The sequence below is a fragment of the Dermacentor andersoni genome, chromosome 5 (genome assembly GCF_023375885.2).
Source record: "Dermacentor andersoni chromosome 5, qqDerAnde1_hic_scaffold, whole genome shotgun sequence".
Taxonomy (NCBI): domain Eukaryota; kingdom Metazoa; phylum Arthropoda; class Arachnida; order Ixodida; family Ixodidae; genus Dermacentor; species Dermacentor andersoni.
In genome coordinates, this window is record NC_092818.1 from 143,388,657 (window position 1) to 143,405,029 (window position 16,373).

At 47.3% G+C, this 16,373-nt stretch overlaps 1 protein-coding gene across 2 annotated transcripts in view; it reads left to right on the forward strand.

Moving 5' to 3' along the window:
* LOC126531328 (neuronal acetylcholine receptor subunit alpha-10-like) overlaps window positions 1-16,373 on the forward strand; it is a 354,454-nt gene that overhangs the window by 276,949 nt on the left and 61,132 nt on the right. For both annotated transcript variants that reach the window (XM_072288417.1, XM_050178828.3), the window contains one exon: window positions 8,152-8,326. In XM_072288417.1, the coding sequence (XP_072144518.1) occupies window positions 8,239-8,326 (88 nt within the window). In that variant the 5' untranslated portion in view covers window positions 8,152-8,238. The remainder of the gene's footprint in view (window positions 1-8,151; window positions 8,327-16,373) is intronic.

Sequence of the window (16,373 nt, forward strand, 5' to 3'; positions counted from 1 at the left end):
AGGATACAATGACATTTGTTTTCGCGTAAAGCCAACCAATGCGCACTTTTCAGGAGACACACTGAGGCCTTGTTCTCGGAGATAGGACGCCATCATGGTTGCCGCCCGCTGACGTCTGGCTCGTACCTGAGGGCGAGTCATCGCAGAGGCCCAGACGCAAATGTCGTCTGCGTATATTGAGACATGAACAGTCTGCGGTAGGTACTCCGCTAGTCCTACCAGGAAGAGGTTGAACAAAATAGGGCTCAACACTCCACCCTGCGGCACACCACGGCAGATGTAACGTTCTGAAGTTGGGCCGTCTTCGGTCTGTAGGAAAAAGCACCTCTCTGTCAAATAGTCCCGAAGCCACTGGTACATCCGGCCACCAACTCCAACAGTCTCAAGTGAGTTCGGTATGGCCTCATGGGCGACGTTGTCGTATGCTCCTTTTATATCTAGAAAAAGTGCCACTGATAGGCGCTTGAGGCTTTTTTTTTTTTTTGGACCCAGGTTACGATGTCAATGACGTTGTCGATGGACGAGCGACCTCGACGAAAGCCCGTCGTGGCGTCCGGATAGATGTTGAATCGCTCTAGGTACCACTCCAAGCGGGCAAGAATCATTCTTTCCATCACTTTGCCGACGCAGCTCGAAAGCGCAATCGGACGATATGATGACAGCTCAAGGGCTCGTCCTTGATCTTCTTCAGGATCGTAATCACCCTGGTCCTACGCCTTCCCCCTTTGTGCTGCGGGTGTACATTGCGAGGGATTGGCGCAACGTAAATGCTTTCTCTTTGCTCGTCAGTGATTCGATGCCTTCTCTCTTCAGCAAGTACTGGGTTAAGGTCCAGAATGGCGAGCATTCTTGTCCCCGCCGAGGAGCAGGACAGCCGAGCCAGGCGGGCCGATCCTTGCGCCTCGATAATCTCCTCCAGTGAATCGTGCACTCCCACTTGATAGAGGCGTTCTGTACTGGCGGTAAGGGGGATGCCGAGTACCCGTTTGATGCTTTTCCGAATGAGGATGTTCAACTTTTTTTTCTCAGAAGTGTGCCAATTCAGCATAGCTGCTACATAAATGATGTCACTCATAAGGAAGGCGTGGAAAAGTCTTAGCAGATTGTCTTCCTTCAAGCCTCCCCTTCTGTTACAGAGTCTGTTGATGTGCCTAATTACATTTTCCGTTTTCGTGGTGATTCTAGCCAACGTGAGGTTGTTGGACCCATTGCATTCAATAATCATGCCTAGTACACGGACAGAGTCGACTCTGGGAATAAGAATTCCATCACGTGTAACTCACGTGTAAAAGAGAGAAAGAGAGAAAATTATACTTAAATGATAGCTCTATAGCCAATTAGGAGAAGTGGGTTAGCAGAAGGGAGCCATGTGGGCCTCACAGTGGAAGCTTCGGACGTGAAGTTTCATAAAGAAGGTCTATATCTTTATTCAACTGCGCGCTTACATTTGTCAGCCATTTTTTTACCGTCCCCAAGGCGTCCGTAGAATAGTGCCTCCTCAATTCGAAATCAGCAGACGGCGCATCTATGACACTCAGCTTACAGCACATCATTACACCTATAACCGTAAGCCTGTATACACAAAAGCACCGAATACACACTTACGTGTCTGTGTTTTCTACGTCTGTATCGCTTTCACATTTCTTTTCATTCACGGCTTCATTGTTGTCAGCGTAAAATATTCTTGTAAGAAAATTTTCGTAGCTGCTTGTTTTTCATCGCGCGTATAAAGCAGTAAAAAATAGTATGTCAATAACTCAAAATCGGTAGTAATGCTAAAGACCAGGACGCTAATTCTATTCAGTTGGTCCCTAATAAATAGGGTTACTCCTCCTTTGAATGTCACAGCCGCTTAACCACTGATCACTGCCAGTGATGCTCACATCTGTAGCACGAAGCAGCCTGAAAATTATACCTTGGCATTACCCAAAACGTGTAGAATGAACTATGGCATCCGCGGCATAAAAACGTGCCAGCGTGAATTAAAACAAACTTGAATTCTAATACTTCTTGCTGCTGTTGTTATTTTGTTTTGTTTTGGAGCGAACGTTAGTTCTATCTGTTCAGCCCTTATTTAAAGCATCCGTGTCTCCAATATAACGGATTTACCTTCCCTCTTGGGCATGTTCCCGTTTAGCTTCGCATTCTACTCTCTATTTATGCCACATGTTAAAGAAAGCGATGAAAGCAGGCCTAGTCGTGTCGCTTCCTTTCTGTTATTATGTTTTTGTGTTCTAAGGGTCGTTTTAAAATTCCTAGAACGACAGCCTTCTGACAGCATGCAGAAGACAGCTTCTCCGCATACATACTTTTAATGTGAGAAAGTCGTAACACTCTGGCGGAGAAACTCTCAAAAGAGCGTGCACGGGAGAAAAAAAAAAACAAGAACTAAAGAATTGGGTGACGCAGTGTCTTCGCTTGCAAAGCTTCGAATAGCATCGAGGGCGATAACAGCAACACCTCATTTCCATATTCAAAATAGCGAACGTAGGCGAGGAAGTCCGTGTTTTTCTCCTCGTTTGCTCCGTAGTTGTGTTCTTTCTTTTGTTTTTCCCTACAACGAGTTGGAGTGCATCTGAAACACGTTGCACTTCTTCCCCTTCAGTTACGGGCCTCAAAGCGAAGCACCTTTAAGCAGCAGCGGTGTTTTACATATTGAAACCGTGAAGTTTTCCAGCAGCAGGACAGGAATTCGGGAAAGGAGCGAGCTGCCATGTAACACGGTTGCACTTGGCACGATACGATCTACGCTTAGTAAGCGAAAGTGGACCAAAGTGGCGCGCACGAGGTTTGCGCCTTTCGCTTAATCAATTTTCCTTGCCTTCCTCCAAAGCTGCTGTTTCTCGGACAAACTTACCTCAGTATGTCGTTTCTTGTTTTGTTTTGTTTTGTTTTGTTTTTCCCACGTTATTCAGGCTCTCCAAAGATAAAGAAAGCGTGAGACTTTTTTGAAAGACGAAGCGACGGTTACGTACTTCAACAAAACCTTACTTTCGAAGTTAAATTAACATTTCCGCAATTTGGTAAGAAGGAAGGTGCATCCTGTTGAATGCAATTTATTACGCACGGGAGGCCTCGGGAAGCTGTTTTCAAAGGCATCGGGAAGCTGTTCACACTGTGCATGCATTACAAGCGCTGTTATACTTCCACCTTTCCTATTTGCGTTTCTTTAGTTTGCTGGCTTTCGCGTCGTCTTAGCTTTTTATTTAAGCGGGAAAGCAGCCGCGTGCTCACAAATGCGTGAAGAGTGGCGCAGCCTACGAAAGTGTGGCTTATCCGCGTGTGGACTGGGGCGAGTGCTTAGTGTTCCATTGTTATTCGCAAACAGCGAGACACCTGATCACACGGTATTTTTTTAGACGACTCTGGCCTTGTCCACCCACGCTAAGCGGGACATGGTGGCAGTACAGGGCTCGTGCAGAGCAAATGTCGTCAATACTATATATTTCTATAGCCACTTATACGTCAACAAGTATTTTGCTCTCTGAATTGAATGGGCCGAAGACACCTCGTGTGATGACTATGGCAGCAAGGAGACGCTTCAGCCCCTTCTCTGTGACTGTCCTCGCTACAATTTACAGAGACGATCGCTCGCACTTTTAACAGAAGAAATCATTTCAGAATGTCAACATCACAAGCCATCGCAGCGGAGGGCGACGAGGGCACTGTCGCAGTTTTTAAGGACAACATACTTGGACGCGCGGCCGTAGCCTGAACTAATGTGTATAGTGCTACAAGTGCTGCTCTGCTGTGCGGTGATAGTAACCAACTGTGATTGTGTATATGTGTTCCCTTTCTTTCTTTCTCTCTCTCTACTTTCCTATCACTTTAACTCTCCATATCCACTCTCCCCAGCGTAGGTTAGCAAACCGGATCTTCCTCTCTGGTTAACCTCGGTGCCATTTCCGTTTCGTCTGGCTCGCTCTGTACGTCAGCAACAATAACAAGGTGACATGGCACTAAGGAGAGACGAAAATTATTATTATTATTATTATTATTATTATTATTATTATTATTATTATTATTATTATTATTATTATTATTATTATTATTATTATTATTATTATTATTATTATTATTATTATTATCCTGTGTCATGGCTCGCATCAGTCGCAAGCGGCAGAACAAAGAGCTGACTACAACTAAGTTTTATAGACTTCTTCGCGCTTCTCGCTGTTTCATCATATCAACTCACGAACTCGCCCAGCTGTCATTACTTCAGCAATGACGATGAGAACTATAACATCAAGAACAACAACAAGCGAAATAAACCTAATTCGAACTGCAGACGCTGGCGCGCCGTCGCGTACGGCAACGATGAATAATGGTTGTTTTCTGCAACGGGACTAGCGTAAGCCGGTGCGAAAGCGAAAATATTCGCTGTACGTTAGCGGAACCCTACCAAAAAAGGCGTGGAATTTTCCACGGCACGTCGCTGACTGTCTGGTCGGAGGTGTAGCTGGCTATAATACACGCGAGAGTCAAAACTTTTCAGACGTGCCGGGCGGTTGCATTGCGCAGAACGCGCCTTTATCTTTCCCGAGCGAATGTGAGGCCTAAACTTTTGCCTGAGTTAGGTCCACGCTGTTCAGCGCGACTCGAAGAAAGCATTCACTCGACTCACCGCAGTTTGTCATAATCAACGGCGCCTGCAACTCATGCGCGAAAATTTGAGTCAGCAACGACGTCAAATTCATTTGTCTATAACTTGAGGTCATGTTTCTAGTCATCGCGTTTGATTCAGGCGCGCCATTTTACTCCCTTCGAACGGAGGTATAGGCGAGTTTCCGCGAGCACGAAATGTTTACGAGCGGTGTCAGGAACACTTCACTTCTAGGTTCGGCAACGTCTTGGAGAACCTTTCAAGACCTCGTTCCCTTCGACGTTCGTAGCAGAATCTCGAAACAGGAAAATGAATGATCACAGCGAGTAAATAGAAGTTAGTCTGTGACAGCTTAGTATTCTTCTTTATTATTATTTCTTCAGGTCAGGCAGCACGTGACTTCCGCTGGCGTCGGCGTATTCACGTCACGACACGCGACGACCATGCTGTCAGTTAGGCAAAATATGCACCATGGTGAATCCGCTATAGTCTGCAATCGTAAGAATCACTATTAGGTTGATTGTAAAACTGCCACTTGGCATTGTCACGCCAACCAGCGCCGCCTGACACCGCGTGGAGAATCCTTCTCGTGTAGGTGTTGGGAGGCCAACATTAGTTCGCGCCCATCTCCGATAGTCATATTCAAATGTGAACGGCAGTATAGCGGTGTTGTGGCTGTTGAAGCAGTCGGGGTTAGTGTGGCGGGCTTAGCCGAAGATTATCGCCACTGGGCATCTTTGATGTTGGTATAATGGGGCTCCAGCAAACGTTCATCAAATCAGTGTGTCGGAGGAATGCAATTAGCCGCCGGCCTAGAACTCTTTTCCCTCGTCATTCCTAGGCCTTCGGGAAAAAAACACCACGGTGGGGAAACTCGCTTGAGGAAGAAGTCACTACTGTTCGGACTTTCAATGCTCGTGTTAAACATAAGACGGGCGAGGAAAGAACGAACTGCAGAGCAAATAATAAACTAGAATTTAGAATTTAAGTTTGCCCGGTTTCACTTCAGCGAATCTCTACAAAGTATTTGTCGTGCCTCGTTTCAGGCACCGCAAACGCTGTTCCCATCTCCACGCGGAGTAAATCTTCCTTTCGCATCAGTTTTCTTATTTAAGTAGCGCACGAGAACACGAGGCGGGGCGTAATCCCGCTTTTTCGGGCGAACCGAGCAGCTGCGAACATGCACGCGGAGCGTCAATATTCTCCGCTCGGCATAATTTGGCCCAGAACCCCGCGCAGGGAAAGGCGTCGTCGACGGCGGACGGTATACTGGCGACGCACGGGCGCTCGAGTCGTCGACAACACGCAAACAATTTCGGAGCTTTCACTTTTCTCCGAAAAAGACAAGACGATCCGTCCGCTAGATAACATGGCCGTAGCGCCGAAGTGAAAGCGTAGAAAAACAAACATCGAAAGCGGGGAGACGTTCGCAAGACGAGAAGGGGAAGCCGAAGAAGGGGGGGGGGGGGGGGGGGGGGGGCAGGAGTGCTTAAAGTACGAGAGCAACAGCATCATCCCGTCTTTGCAGCGAGTAACAACGCAGCTATAGAGCCAAAGCGGGAACGTTGTCTGCATCCCGGCGTCTTTTGTTTCTCGCTTTTCCTCTTTTCTATTTTAGAAAATCGAGAGGGAAAAAAAAAACAAGAGAAGCGCCACATTCGCACGCATCTCTTCTGCCGCTATATATTTATTCTTCTGCCTCGTAGAACCTGAGTTGTGAAGCGCCTCCTCACTCTCATCCCCTGCGTCCTCGAGAGCGCTGCCGACTCGTCCTCGGTTTTGAGAAACCCTGGCAGGCCACCGCTCGAACCCGCGTGGGAACCGCACCACCTGCATATCGCCCGGCGCGCGCACAACTCGGGAGAACGCGATGCTCCCGCGTTTAAGGGAAGGGTTCCCTCTCCCTTCCCCAACTCCCAGTTGCGTGCCACGGTGGAGCGCCCCTCCTCAGTTGAGGAAAGTAATGGAATCGTCGCGGGACTGCGCGAGTGTTTCTTCACCGTGCTTTTCATTCTTTTCTTCCTTCCTTTCTTTTTATTTCCTTGCTGGCTGGAGACGTGCACGCCTCCGGTTTCGAAGCCTTAAGCGACTGCTCGTGGAGTAGCCCTGGCGCTGTCTCTATTTCGAGAGCCTCCTCACGTTGCCCTGTTGCGCCGCGCTCTCTTGACTGACGGTCGTGGAGGCGAGGCGCGTCCGACGGTGCTGCTTCACTCTTGGGTAACCGTGTTTGCCATGGCGTCTGCGAGCGTTAAAACTTGCAGCAGGACTGTGCCGTCTTGTGTGCGCAGCTGTGATCTTGCCGTTGGCTCGTGTGGGCCGCGGCACCGTGTCGACAGCGGCGACGGCCTTATAATTGGGGAGATGAGGTAACTCAGTAGCCACGTGGCGCGCAAACAAGGCGCGCTCTGGATTTCTCAAGGCGATCTTGACAAACGTGGCATTGCTAACATTTATTCTTGCTCATGACACCGTTGTTCTTCGCTGACCGAAGCGAACATTTGTTTCGCGCTGCTATTTCTGTCGCGGCGTTCGCAAACCATGTGCGAATAAAACGTTCCAGGCCCATGATACAAAAATTTAAAAGAGAACGATTTACAAAGTCGGTGGCTTCTTCGTGCATGCTTCCGTTGACGAAGCAGACAGCCGTGTTGTATCTATTCAGACTGCTATCGAGCTTCTGACGTCCCGTCCACCTAGGATGCACCGAGACAATGGCCTCGTCATGCATACGTCTTTTCTTTCTGCAAATTCCCCAACCAATTAAAACTCGTTCCTTCCGCAGCTGTGTGACTGTCTTACATAATCATTATTACTATCACGAGAAACGTCGATGAACGAGCGACACGCTGACAACTGGTCCTCGCGAAGGTGCCTGCTCAAAAGGGGAGGAGGCGGGAAGTGCGCAGGAAAAGAAGGCAGAATATTTGCAAAGAACGCTAAAATAAAAGAGATCAGAAATAAAAACACAAACAGATTCACTGGAGGCGCTGGACAATTTCTGCACCTGAATCTAACTAGACGAGCGTTTTCTCACTCCGCGTCTCACGGCACGCTTGACGAATGCGGCCATGGCGGCCGGATGTCGAACCCACGACCTGGTGAAGCAGAAGAACGCCATAGCCCACACTATCTGCGTGGCAGGTACACTCGCATCCCCATCTTTTGCTAAGAAGAAGGCGTGAAGACACCGCATACACTGCGTCTTTTGCAATGCCGTTTCGCAGTGCCGATAATCGAGGAGGTGTTGCCACGCGCGCTGAAGCTACCCTTTGTGAGAAGCCATAAGATCTATATTGACAGTGTCAATTAAGGTTCATGCGCGTACTGTTTTTCACGTTGGACAGTGAGATGAAAGAACAGAGTGATGCAGAAGAAAGTGTTGCGCGGCTAAGCTAAAGATCAACAACAGGTACTGAAATCTGAACTCCAGATATAGGCAAACGCCTTACGTGTGACTTGTGCTGAAAAAGGAATGCCACGACATTCTTTGCCAGCTCGTTTTTGTTCTCGCCTCGCACAACGTAACTCTTTTGCATCTCCTTTTGCAGGTCGAGCTTACAGCCGCGAGCAGCACGGCGAAGTGGCGCCAGGGAGGAAGCTGATGACGTCATCCCGAGGATGCTGAAGGAGCCAGAATGAAGTCCCTCTTCAGGAGTCCGGGGCAGCGCAGCAAGCCCGCCCAACCATGGAGTGCTGCTGTGCTGTGGCTGCTCCTTCACTTTGGTGAGCTAGTTCCTCCAGCAGTACGGTAGTTCCAGCCGCATTACGCGTGGTTTATTAAGTGCGACATCACGAGAAGTTTGACAACCAAATAGCCTGCCATCTCAAAGTCGTAGCTGAAAACAAAAGGAAACACTAAGCGAGATAACTCTATATATATATATATATATATATATATATATATATATATAATACAAATATTCAAAACCTCTCACAACGGCTAACAAGAAAAGAAACGCTCTACACGCACTCTATAAATATACTAAGAACTTGACATAGATTTGCGAATGTGCACCAAATATGCGTATTAATGAGTCAGTGCATGACCTTTGAAAAGTGTGAGCAGTCTGTTGAAATAGTTTACTTCACCGCAAAGCGCATAAAACCTCACTAACGTAGAAAACTTATCATGGCACTAAACATTATCATGACAGCTACAATAGCTGGCTGGTGCTGTAGCAGGGCGCGAAGAACGCTCACTTAGGAAGGCGTTATGATTACAAAAAGGCAAAAATGAAATTCTCTTCATAATAACGAAGGCTCGATTCATTATTAAGTTCGGAAATGCTATTGGGCGTCGGAGGATGCAACGGGGTAGGAGAGGTGAGGAGTACAGGGACACTCGTTGGAGTAGAAGGTGACGTCATAAGCTATATGCATCAGGAGCCACGGTTTTCCCTAAAGTATTGCGTTAGACCCATTCTTATGCAGGAAATGGCCGCTAAACTTCAACACGCGGCGAGCACATTGGCACTGCGGTGAAACCAGAGGCCCGAGATAACAATCCCCGATAGCGGCCCACGGTCGAACAGCGCCATAACGGCAGCCATTCACTTCGTCAAAGAGGCCAAATCACTAGCCGAGTCAAGCAAAGTTTCAAATTGTAAGAGAAGTTTGAAAGCCCGTGCGAGCTATTTCATCACACCACCTCTGTGCGTAGAGATAGGATTGTGTAGCTAGTTTTATGCGATCGATCCTCCAAGTCCAGAAACGCAAGCGGGCATGATGCATTGTATGGTTTAAAGTTAGGCCAGCTTCAGACATTATTAATGGATTACCAGCTATCAGGTTCCTAAGCCTAGCTTCAGACCTTTTGTATTACGCTCTCTTAACTAACCTCATGATTGGTCTCGTTCTTTGAATATCTGTTGTTACTTAGAGCGAATTTTAGCGGCGTACTATTACAGAGCTGGCTGATAGTTAAACCAACCTAATGACCTCGACACTGCGGCGAATTTAGAATGTCTAGTCCCGAACATCTCAACTGCAAGGCGACGTTACGCAATTCGGGCACCACTGCGATTACTGCTGCAACTAGTAAAAAATAATGTACAGACAAAGAGAAAAGAACAACTACTTGAACTTCTACAGAAAACCAGCGTTTGTTTTTTGAGCACGTCCTCAATAAAGAAGCTTATCCTGAGCTTGTAGCCACAGACTTTTTCTTAAAGAAAATGCATATACGTATGTACTTGTATATCTTGTGCAATAATTCGCATGAAATATACATTTAAAGAAGCCCCGTGTAGTTAGATCTTCTTATTAGAATTATTTATAGCAGGGTTTGTACCTGCATGGCAGCCATTTCTGTACGTGACTGCAGTTCTATATTACTTCTGAGTAAGACAGCATTCTGATTACATTATTCCTTAAACTGGTATAATTCTGACAGAGCGCATAGACAATGATAGATGATAAGGGGTTTTCGATTCCCTTTCTCACGACTGTTAAAACTATCAAGGTGCGATCAGCTAAGTTAAATAGCCTAAAACGTATCACTGAATATGGTTGTCTGTACTGCAGAATTACCGTGACCAGTCACCGAAGGAGGAAGTTCATAATGTAATTTCAGTATGAAAACCTACACCTAGAGAGCGTGAATCGAAATCACAAACACAAGCATAGCGTTAGTTAAGGAAATTCGGGGCAGCTTGATGCCCCGTGAATCGCTTAAGCTGGAGCCCGCGTGCGAATGAGTTTTAATGAGTCCCCATGAGATTTTTCAGGTCGATGTCTCTCGACAAGCCCCGCTAATCTCTAAGGCGCGCCGCATAATCATCTCGACAAATTTCTTGCTTAGAACAGACTTCGCGATCTCACAAGGTCATGGGCGTCCTGCAACGTAAAGCGTTCGTTTATGTCGACGTAATGGAAAAAATAATATTCGAAAGAAAAGAGGCATACGTTCATCCGCTTAAAATAAAACTCACTTCCATTTACACAAAACAGAAAATCTCAGTTCACCTAAAGTTCAGGCATGGTTATCTAGGTATTAGGACGGTACCTGATTTTCTTAAGTTTTGTTATGAAACACTTTTTCGTGTATACTCTTTTCTTTTTTCTTTAATGGCTTTTTGAAGACAACGTCTTTTTTGTTGACTTCAGGTCGATTTAGGGTTCGTTGGATATGAGTATATGGCCACTTTCGTCTCGTCAAATAAGACGATTTGATGCCTTCTAGTGCACGTACGACAACGAAATTAAGCTTTGGAACGCAAAAGACGCACGGAGTTAACGTATAACTATGTGCGGAACAGCAATAATGCGTAATTGGAGCGAAAACTCAGAACGCAAACCCGATGCACGCCTAAAACCGGAACCGTAAGTTTGGCTTGACTCAATGAGAAATATGGGTCGATCCCGGAGATAGTGCACTCTAAAGATAATGGAAAGCAAAGGTTAAGTAAAGGGCTGTATGTAAGAGTAAGATGGCACTAAAGCAGGGTAACGTGGCCTAGATGAAGTTAAAGCGACTAAACAACAATTGACATCGAAGAAAGGGAAGGTCACCGCATGGTACGCTAAGACGAACCCGAAACCTTTGTTTTTCTTCGATGCCAACCGCTGTTGAGCCCTTTTTTTTGCATTTTTGGTTGTGAAGATAAGATGTAGTACTGTAAATAAGACAGGATGAAGACACTGCTGGCAACGTAAACGAAACGCGGATCCAATGATACTTATGCCCTCTCAACATCTTCTCAATACTGTAGAAGCATCGTTCACGGGATTAATGCACGCAATTACGCTCACATTAAGGTCACGAGTCATTCACGAAGTGATATGCTGGAATACTGCCGCGTATTTTCATATCAATTCGAGCTAGCGAGAAGTAAGTATTTTGAGCTTTTTCAGACGGGAATGTTAGTTCAATGCATGGGGACACCGTGGCGCCTCCTGCCGCACATGCTGCGGCATGAAAGGTCGCGTCCGCCATGAAATGTCAGGCCAATCGCGCACGCACGTGGAAGGTGCAAAAAAAAGGCGTTCTAGTCTACCTCGAATTTTTCGCGTTCGATTTTACGCAGACAATGGCACCCTGTGTACAGACTCTTCAGGGGACAAAGGCCTGAATTCACGAAGCAATTATTATGTTAAAGATCAATTGGTAAGGAGAAGCACCAGCCAATAGCAACAGGGAACCCATCATCAGTGAAGGCGGCCGACCTGTGAAAAACAACTTTTAGGAACGAAAAGCTTGGTGAATTCAGCTCCCTGGGTCCGTATCTCCTGAGTGACTGGAGTTGGGGTGCCTGCCACACATGATAGCAATCGGCGCGATAAGCAGTTGATTGTCACGTCAGTAGCTAATCGCGGAGGGCGTTTGCGAAAAAGGAACGCTGATAATAAATAGACGAGAGCTGTCGGTGGGCGCTTTATGTAGAATTGCTGACCATTACAGCAGCATGGCGCTAACAGAGACACTAAGGCTAGCCGCGACAGGTACACTCTCCCTCCGCCGTTTTAAAAACTCAGCTGGCACAATCGGATGAGTTTCACTACGTGGCTTGTTGTCCTCTCCGGCTGCAAAAAAATACGGGCGTTGGCTACTGCAGCTACGCAGTACATACACATCGCGCACTCGCGCTATTGCCCCTGTACTCGTGCTATTGCGTACTCGCGCTATGCTGCCCGTTTCCCTCTCATTGTTTCTCTCCTTATTCCTCGTCGCGTGCTCCATCGCTTTCAAGAAGCCTTACCCAACTTGCTCGTTGGACCGCACTGAAGTATCTTGCGCAACCGCCGCTCAAGCGCACTGAATACGCTGCCCACTGCCGCACAATAGAATCTTCCACTCGACGGACCATTGTTGTCGGAGGGCTTTCCAAAAAAGGACTCTCCTTTTTTTTTTCATCACGATTGAAGCACACTTGCAGACTTCTCAGACCTCGAAACGAAATGAAAGTTCCTCGCCTTTTGTGTTATCAATTCCAGGGTTTCTTTCAATTCACCTATCATCTACAATTCTAGTCCTATTGGGGAACGAATGCGCGCAAATACCAGTTCGCAAAAAAGAAAAGATAAGAACACTGTGGGCTTCGAGTGAGCATTGCTTCGAGACGCACTCGCATATAAGCCACCAGCGAAAGGCTCACCGAGTAAGAATCGTGCTCGCAGAGAGAGCAGAGAGAGAGAGAGAGAGCGCCTGGGGAAGACTGCGTTAAATTCCTTCGCAAGGCATCTGGCGGCCTCCTTATGGCGGGCATAGTGCGGCGCTAATCTGTCAACGTCGCATTAAAGCGCATTCCTGCAGGAGCCGATAAATAGGACTCATTTCGATCGTCCCGCCCGCCGCCTCCGTCTTCTGTCGAAGTCCTGATGGGCTGCCGGTGAAATGAAGTCGTTGCTGCGCTTCCTTAAAGTACCTTGCCTGGCAAGCCGCCTTTTATGTTTCGCCCTATTATCTCACGGTGCTAAAAAAAAAAAAGTCGGAGATCCAGGCAGCGCATTTTTTGTCCTTGTTAGCATTTACTTTAAAAGCGAAGGAAGTGGAAGCTTTTAGTAGTACTAACGCGATAATTTAAGAGGGAATCTACGTGTCTGAACTTTTCGAGCCAGAAATTTAATATCGTTCCACGCTTTCGCGAACATTTGTCTCCAGTGTTGAACACGTTAGAGAAATCGACGCGAACTTTTCACCTTTTTGGCACACACCTAAGAACCAATAACAATTTTTTTGTTCAGTAGGACATTCTGCGTGATGCTCATTCCGCACAAGCCAAACAGCCTCTGTTGCCAGGCTACTGTGTACAGATGAAGATCAAAAGAGAGTATTTATTGCATAGGATCCAAGTTCACAAACGTCTTCGTTTGCAAGTGCTCTTTCCCATTGGCTGGCCGCCTTCCTAATAATGTATCCAACGTCAGGATTGGCAGAAACATTCTTTTACGGATAATCTTAGCGTGAGAGCTTTTACTGAACACGAGCCAAGGCCCGTATTCACAAGAAAGCTATTCAGCTAGAATTGTTCGTAAGAGCGAATTCCAGTTAATGCTGATGTTGAACATAACATTAGTGAAGGCAGCCAGCTAATCGCGAAGAGCACTTACCAACGAAAGGCTTTGTGAATTCCGCTCCAGGGCCCGTATCCACAAAACGTTCTTACGCTAAAGGCGTTCGTGCCAGCCAATAGGGATGTAGGACATATTATTAGCGAAGGCAATCAGCCAGGAAAAAACAGGACTTACGAACAAAAATCTTATTGAATTCGGCCCCAGATTCTTTTTATCAAGGTGCGCGTTCCACACAGCGCCCACTCCATACAGGCCTGTGGAAAAGAACCCGTATTGACAAAGGGCTCTTACGAGAATTGTGCCAAAGAGCAAATTCTATAGCCAATCCTGCTGCTGGACATATTCTTAGCGAAGGCGGACTTGCCAATTACAAAACCCCCTTACAAGCGAAAAGCGTCGAAATCCGACCCGAGAGGCTCCGGCACAGACTCGCTGCGAAATAAGCAGTACTTCCGCCGATGGTTGACGCAAGGAATGAATTTATCGCAGAGCAACACAATCGAGAGTATTAGAACGCTTCCTTAACCCTGTGCTATGCGAGTGCATCCTCGAGGGGCAACACAAACGGAATTTAATAAGGGAGTGCAAGCGACGACGTCTCGCCGAACTAGACGCTAATCAGTCAATTATGGCGCCACTCTCGCGGGTCCTCCTTTTCCAGCGCAGCTGCACACCGTTCCTTAAAGCCCGTGCGCGCACGCAGTAAGGCCGCGACGAGAGAAACACCAGGCCGAGAGCTGCCTGCGTTAATCGAGAGAGAGAGCAACACCTCCGAGCTAAAGCTGATCCAAGAACGTCGTCCATTCCTATATCGAACCCCGCCACGAAGCAAGCAGGCCTCGCAGGTCCTTCTGCTCTGGCTCAGCCTTCAAGTCCCCAATCAAGTTATCGCGGCTCTAATACCTTTCCTCGGATCGGCTGCTCTGGCTCGCCCCGCCGACGACGCGCTGACTTGTCCGCGTCTGCTTCCTCCAACCAAAGAGCCCAGCAAAGGGAGTTAGGAAAACTGAGAGAGAGAGAGAGAGAGAGAGAGAGAGAGAGCTTTCTTCGAATGCCACACTTATAGTCCGCCCGCTGGCCGCCTTTACGCCACCCTGCTACCCATTACTCCTTCCCTTTTCCTTCTTCGTCCCTTCTTCCCACAATCTCTGGCGGCGACGGCAATTATCCGGCTCCGTTATTTCGCCGCCCGTTGTTTTGTGTGCACTGTCTCTCGTCTTGTCTCTCTCGATTTTGTACGTTCGCTCGCTTGTTTCTGTCTTGCTCCTTTTGTTTGGGCGTCTATCTCTCTCACCGGCGCGTTCCGAATCCATTCACCGCTTGGAGAGCAAGCGCGTCGGGGGCTTTATCGGCGCCGATAACGACCGGCTCTCGCAGAGCGCGCAGAGGATGGCCACCCCGCCGCCGCCGGTACCACCGTAGAAGGAGGCTGTTCGGGCGACGCCGCGGACTTTGGCGTCGAGCGCGGCTCCTATAGTTGTCGCACCCAGCTGCTTGTTCTGTGCAGCCTTGCGCGCGGGGCGCGGAACACCAGCTCCGCGCGTTCGTTGTGTGGCAAGGCCAAAAGTATAGCTGACGCGCACTTCGGGCAAGCACTGTAGCTGTTGAGAGGAATTGTGTCAACTGAACTTTGAGCACTTGAATTGCTCTAGTGAAAATGAAAATGCCGAGCTGGTTAGGCCGCTGTCACTACGTTAGGACTAATAACGAAGTAAGATGAATAGCACCTGTACGAGCATCAGCATGCGCGAATCTTTCAAACGTTATCTAAAGCGAAGCTTTCTTTGCCTCTTCCTTCAACTTCCCCGCTGCTGCTGTTGTCTTGCCGAATAGCTCATACACGGAACAGCACTCACTTCTTTAGTACCCCGACAGAAGTACTGGCTACTGGCATTGTTTCGTACGGAATTACCCAGTCGTAGAACAAATGGTACCTAAAAATTCTCGCTGCAAGAGTATACGTCATCAAGAGCAAAACTCCTTTTTTAAACGAAACCTTTCTATGCATTCGTTGCCGGGATTTGGCGTGTCTGCTTGGTCGTTCTCTCGTCTAGCGAAGTGCAGTTTATCATGGCACTGTCTCCAGAATCTAGCCACCCTAGTCTTCGCGCCGACCATAGAGACAATGTCATAGCAAAAGGGGTCAATCCCACAGAATGTACAATGCGCGGTCATGTGGTACACTTGGGTGGGGGTCACAGCGTCCTGCCCGGCAGGCACGTAATCGCTGTAGTGCAAAACTCTCCGTGCAGAATAGAATAAATTGTATAGTATTCAATTAACTGTTTCACAAAGGTTTCGTGTTTCATATATATGAACGTGTGCGTTCAATTTGTATATTTTTAGTATTTGTTTCCCTATTTCATATTTTGTCTGCCACATTTGCCTTTCCTGTATACTTTATTTTGGGAAATCATTTTTAAGGCTACCAATGCGGGGGGAAGGCTTCATAGCTGTTCCTGGGTACCACGATAGTCGATTGATTGATTGATTGATTGATTGAGATTGATTGATTGATTGATTGATTGATTGATTGATTGATTGATTGATTGATTGATTGATTGATTGATTGATTGATTGATTGATTGATTGATTGATTGATTGATTGATTGATTGATTGATTGATTGTCACTGTCATCACCATTAAGTTTCGAGGCTCGAAAACAAAAGAAGAGAGCCGGCAGCTGCAGCTAGCAAGTCCAGCTGCTCTTAAAGGAGGAGAGAATAAAAACATAGAAGGGGAAGAAATAAAGAAGGG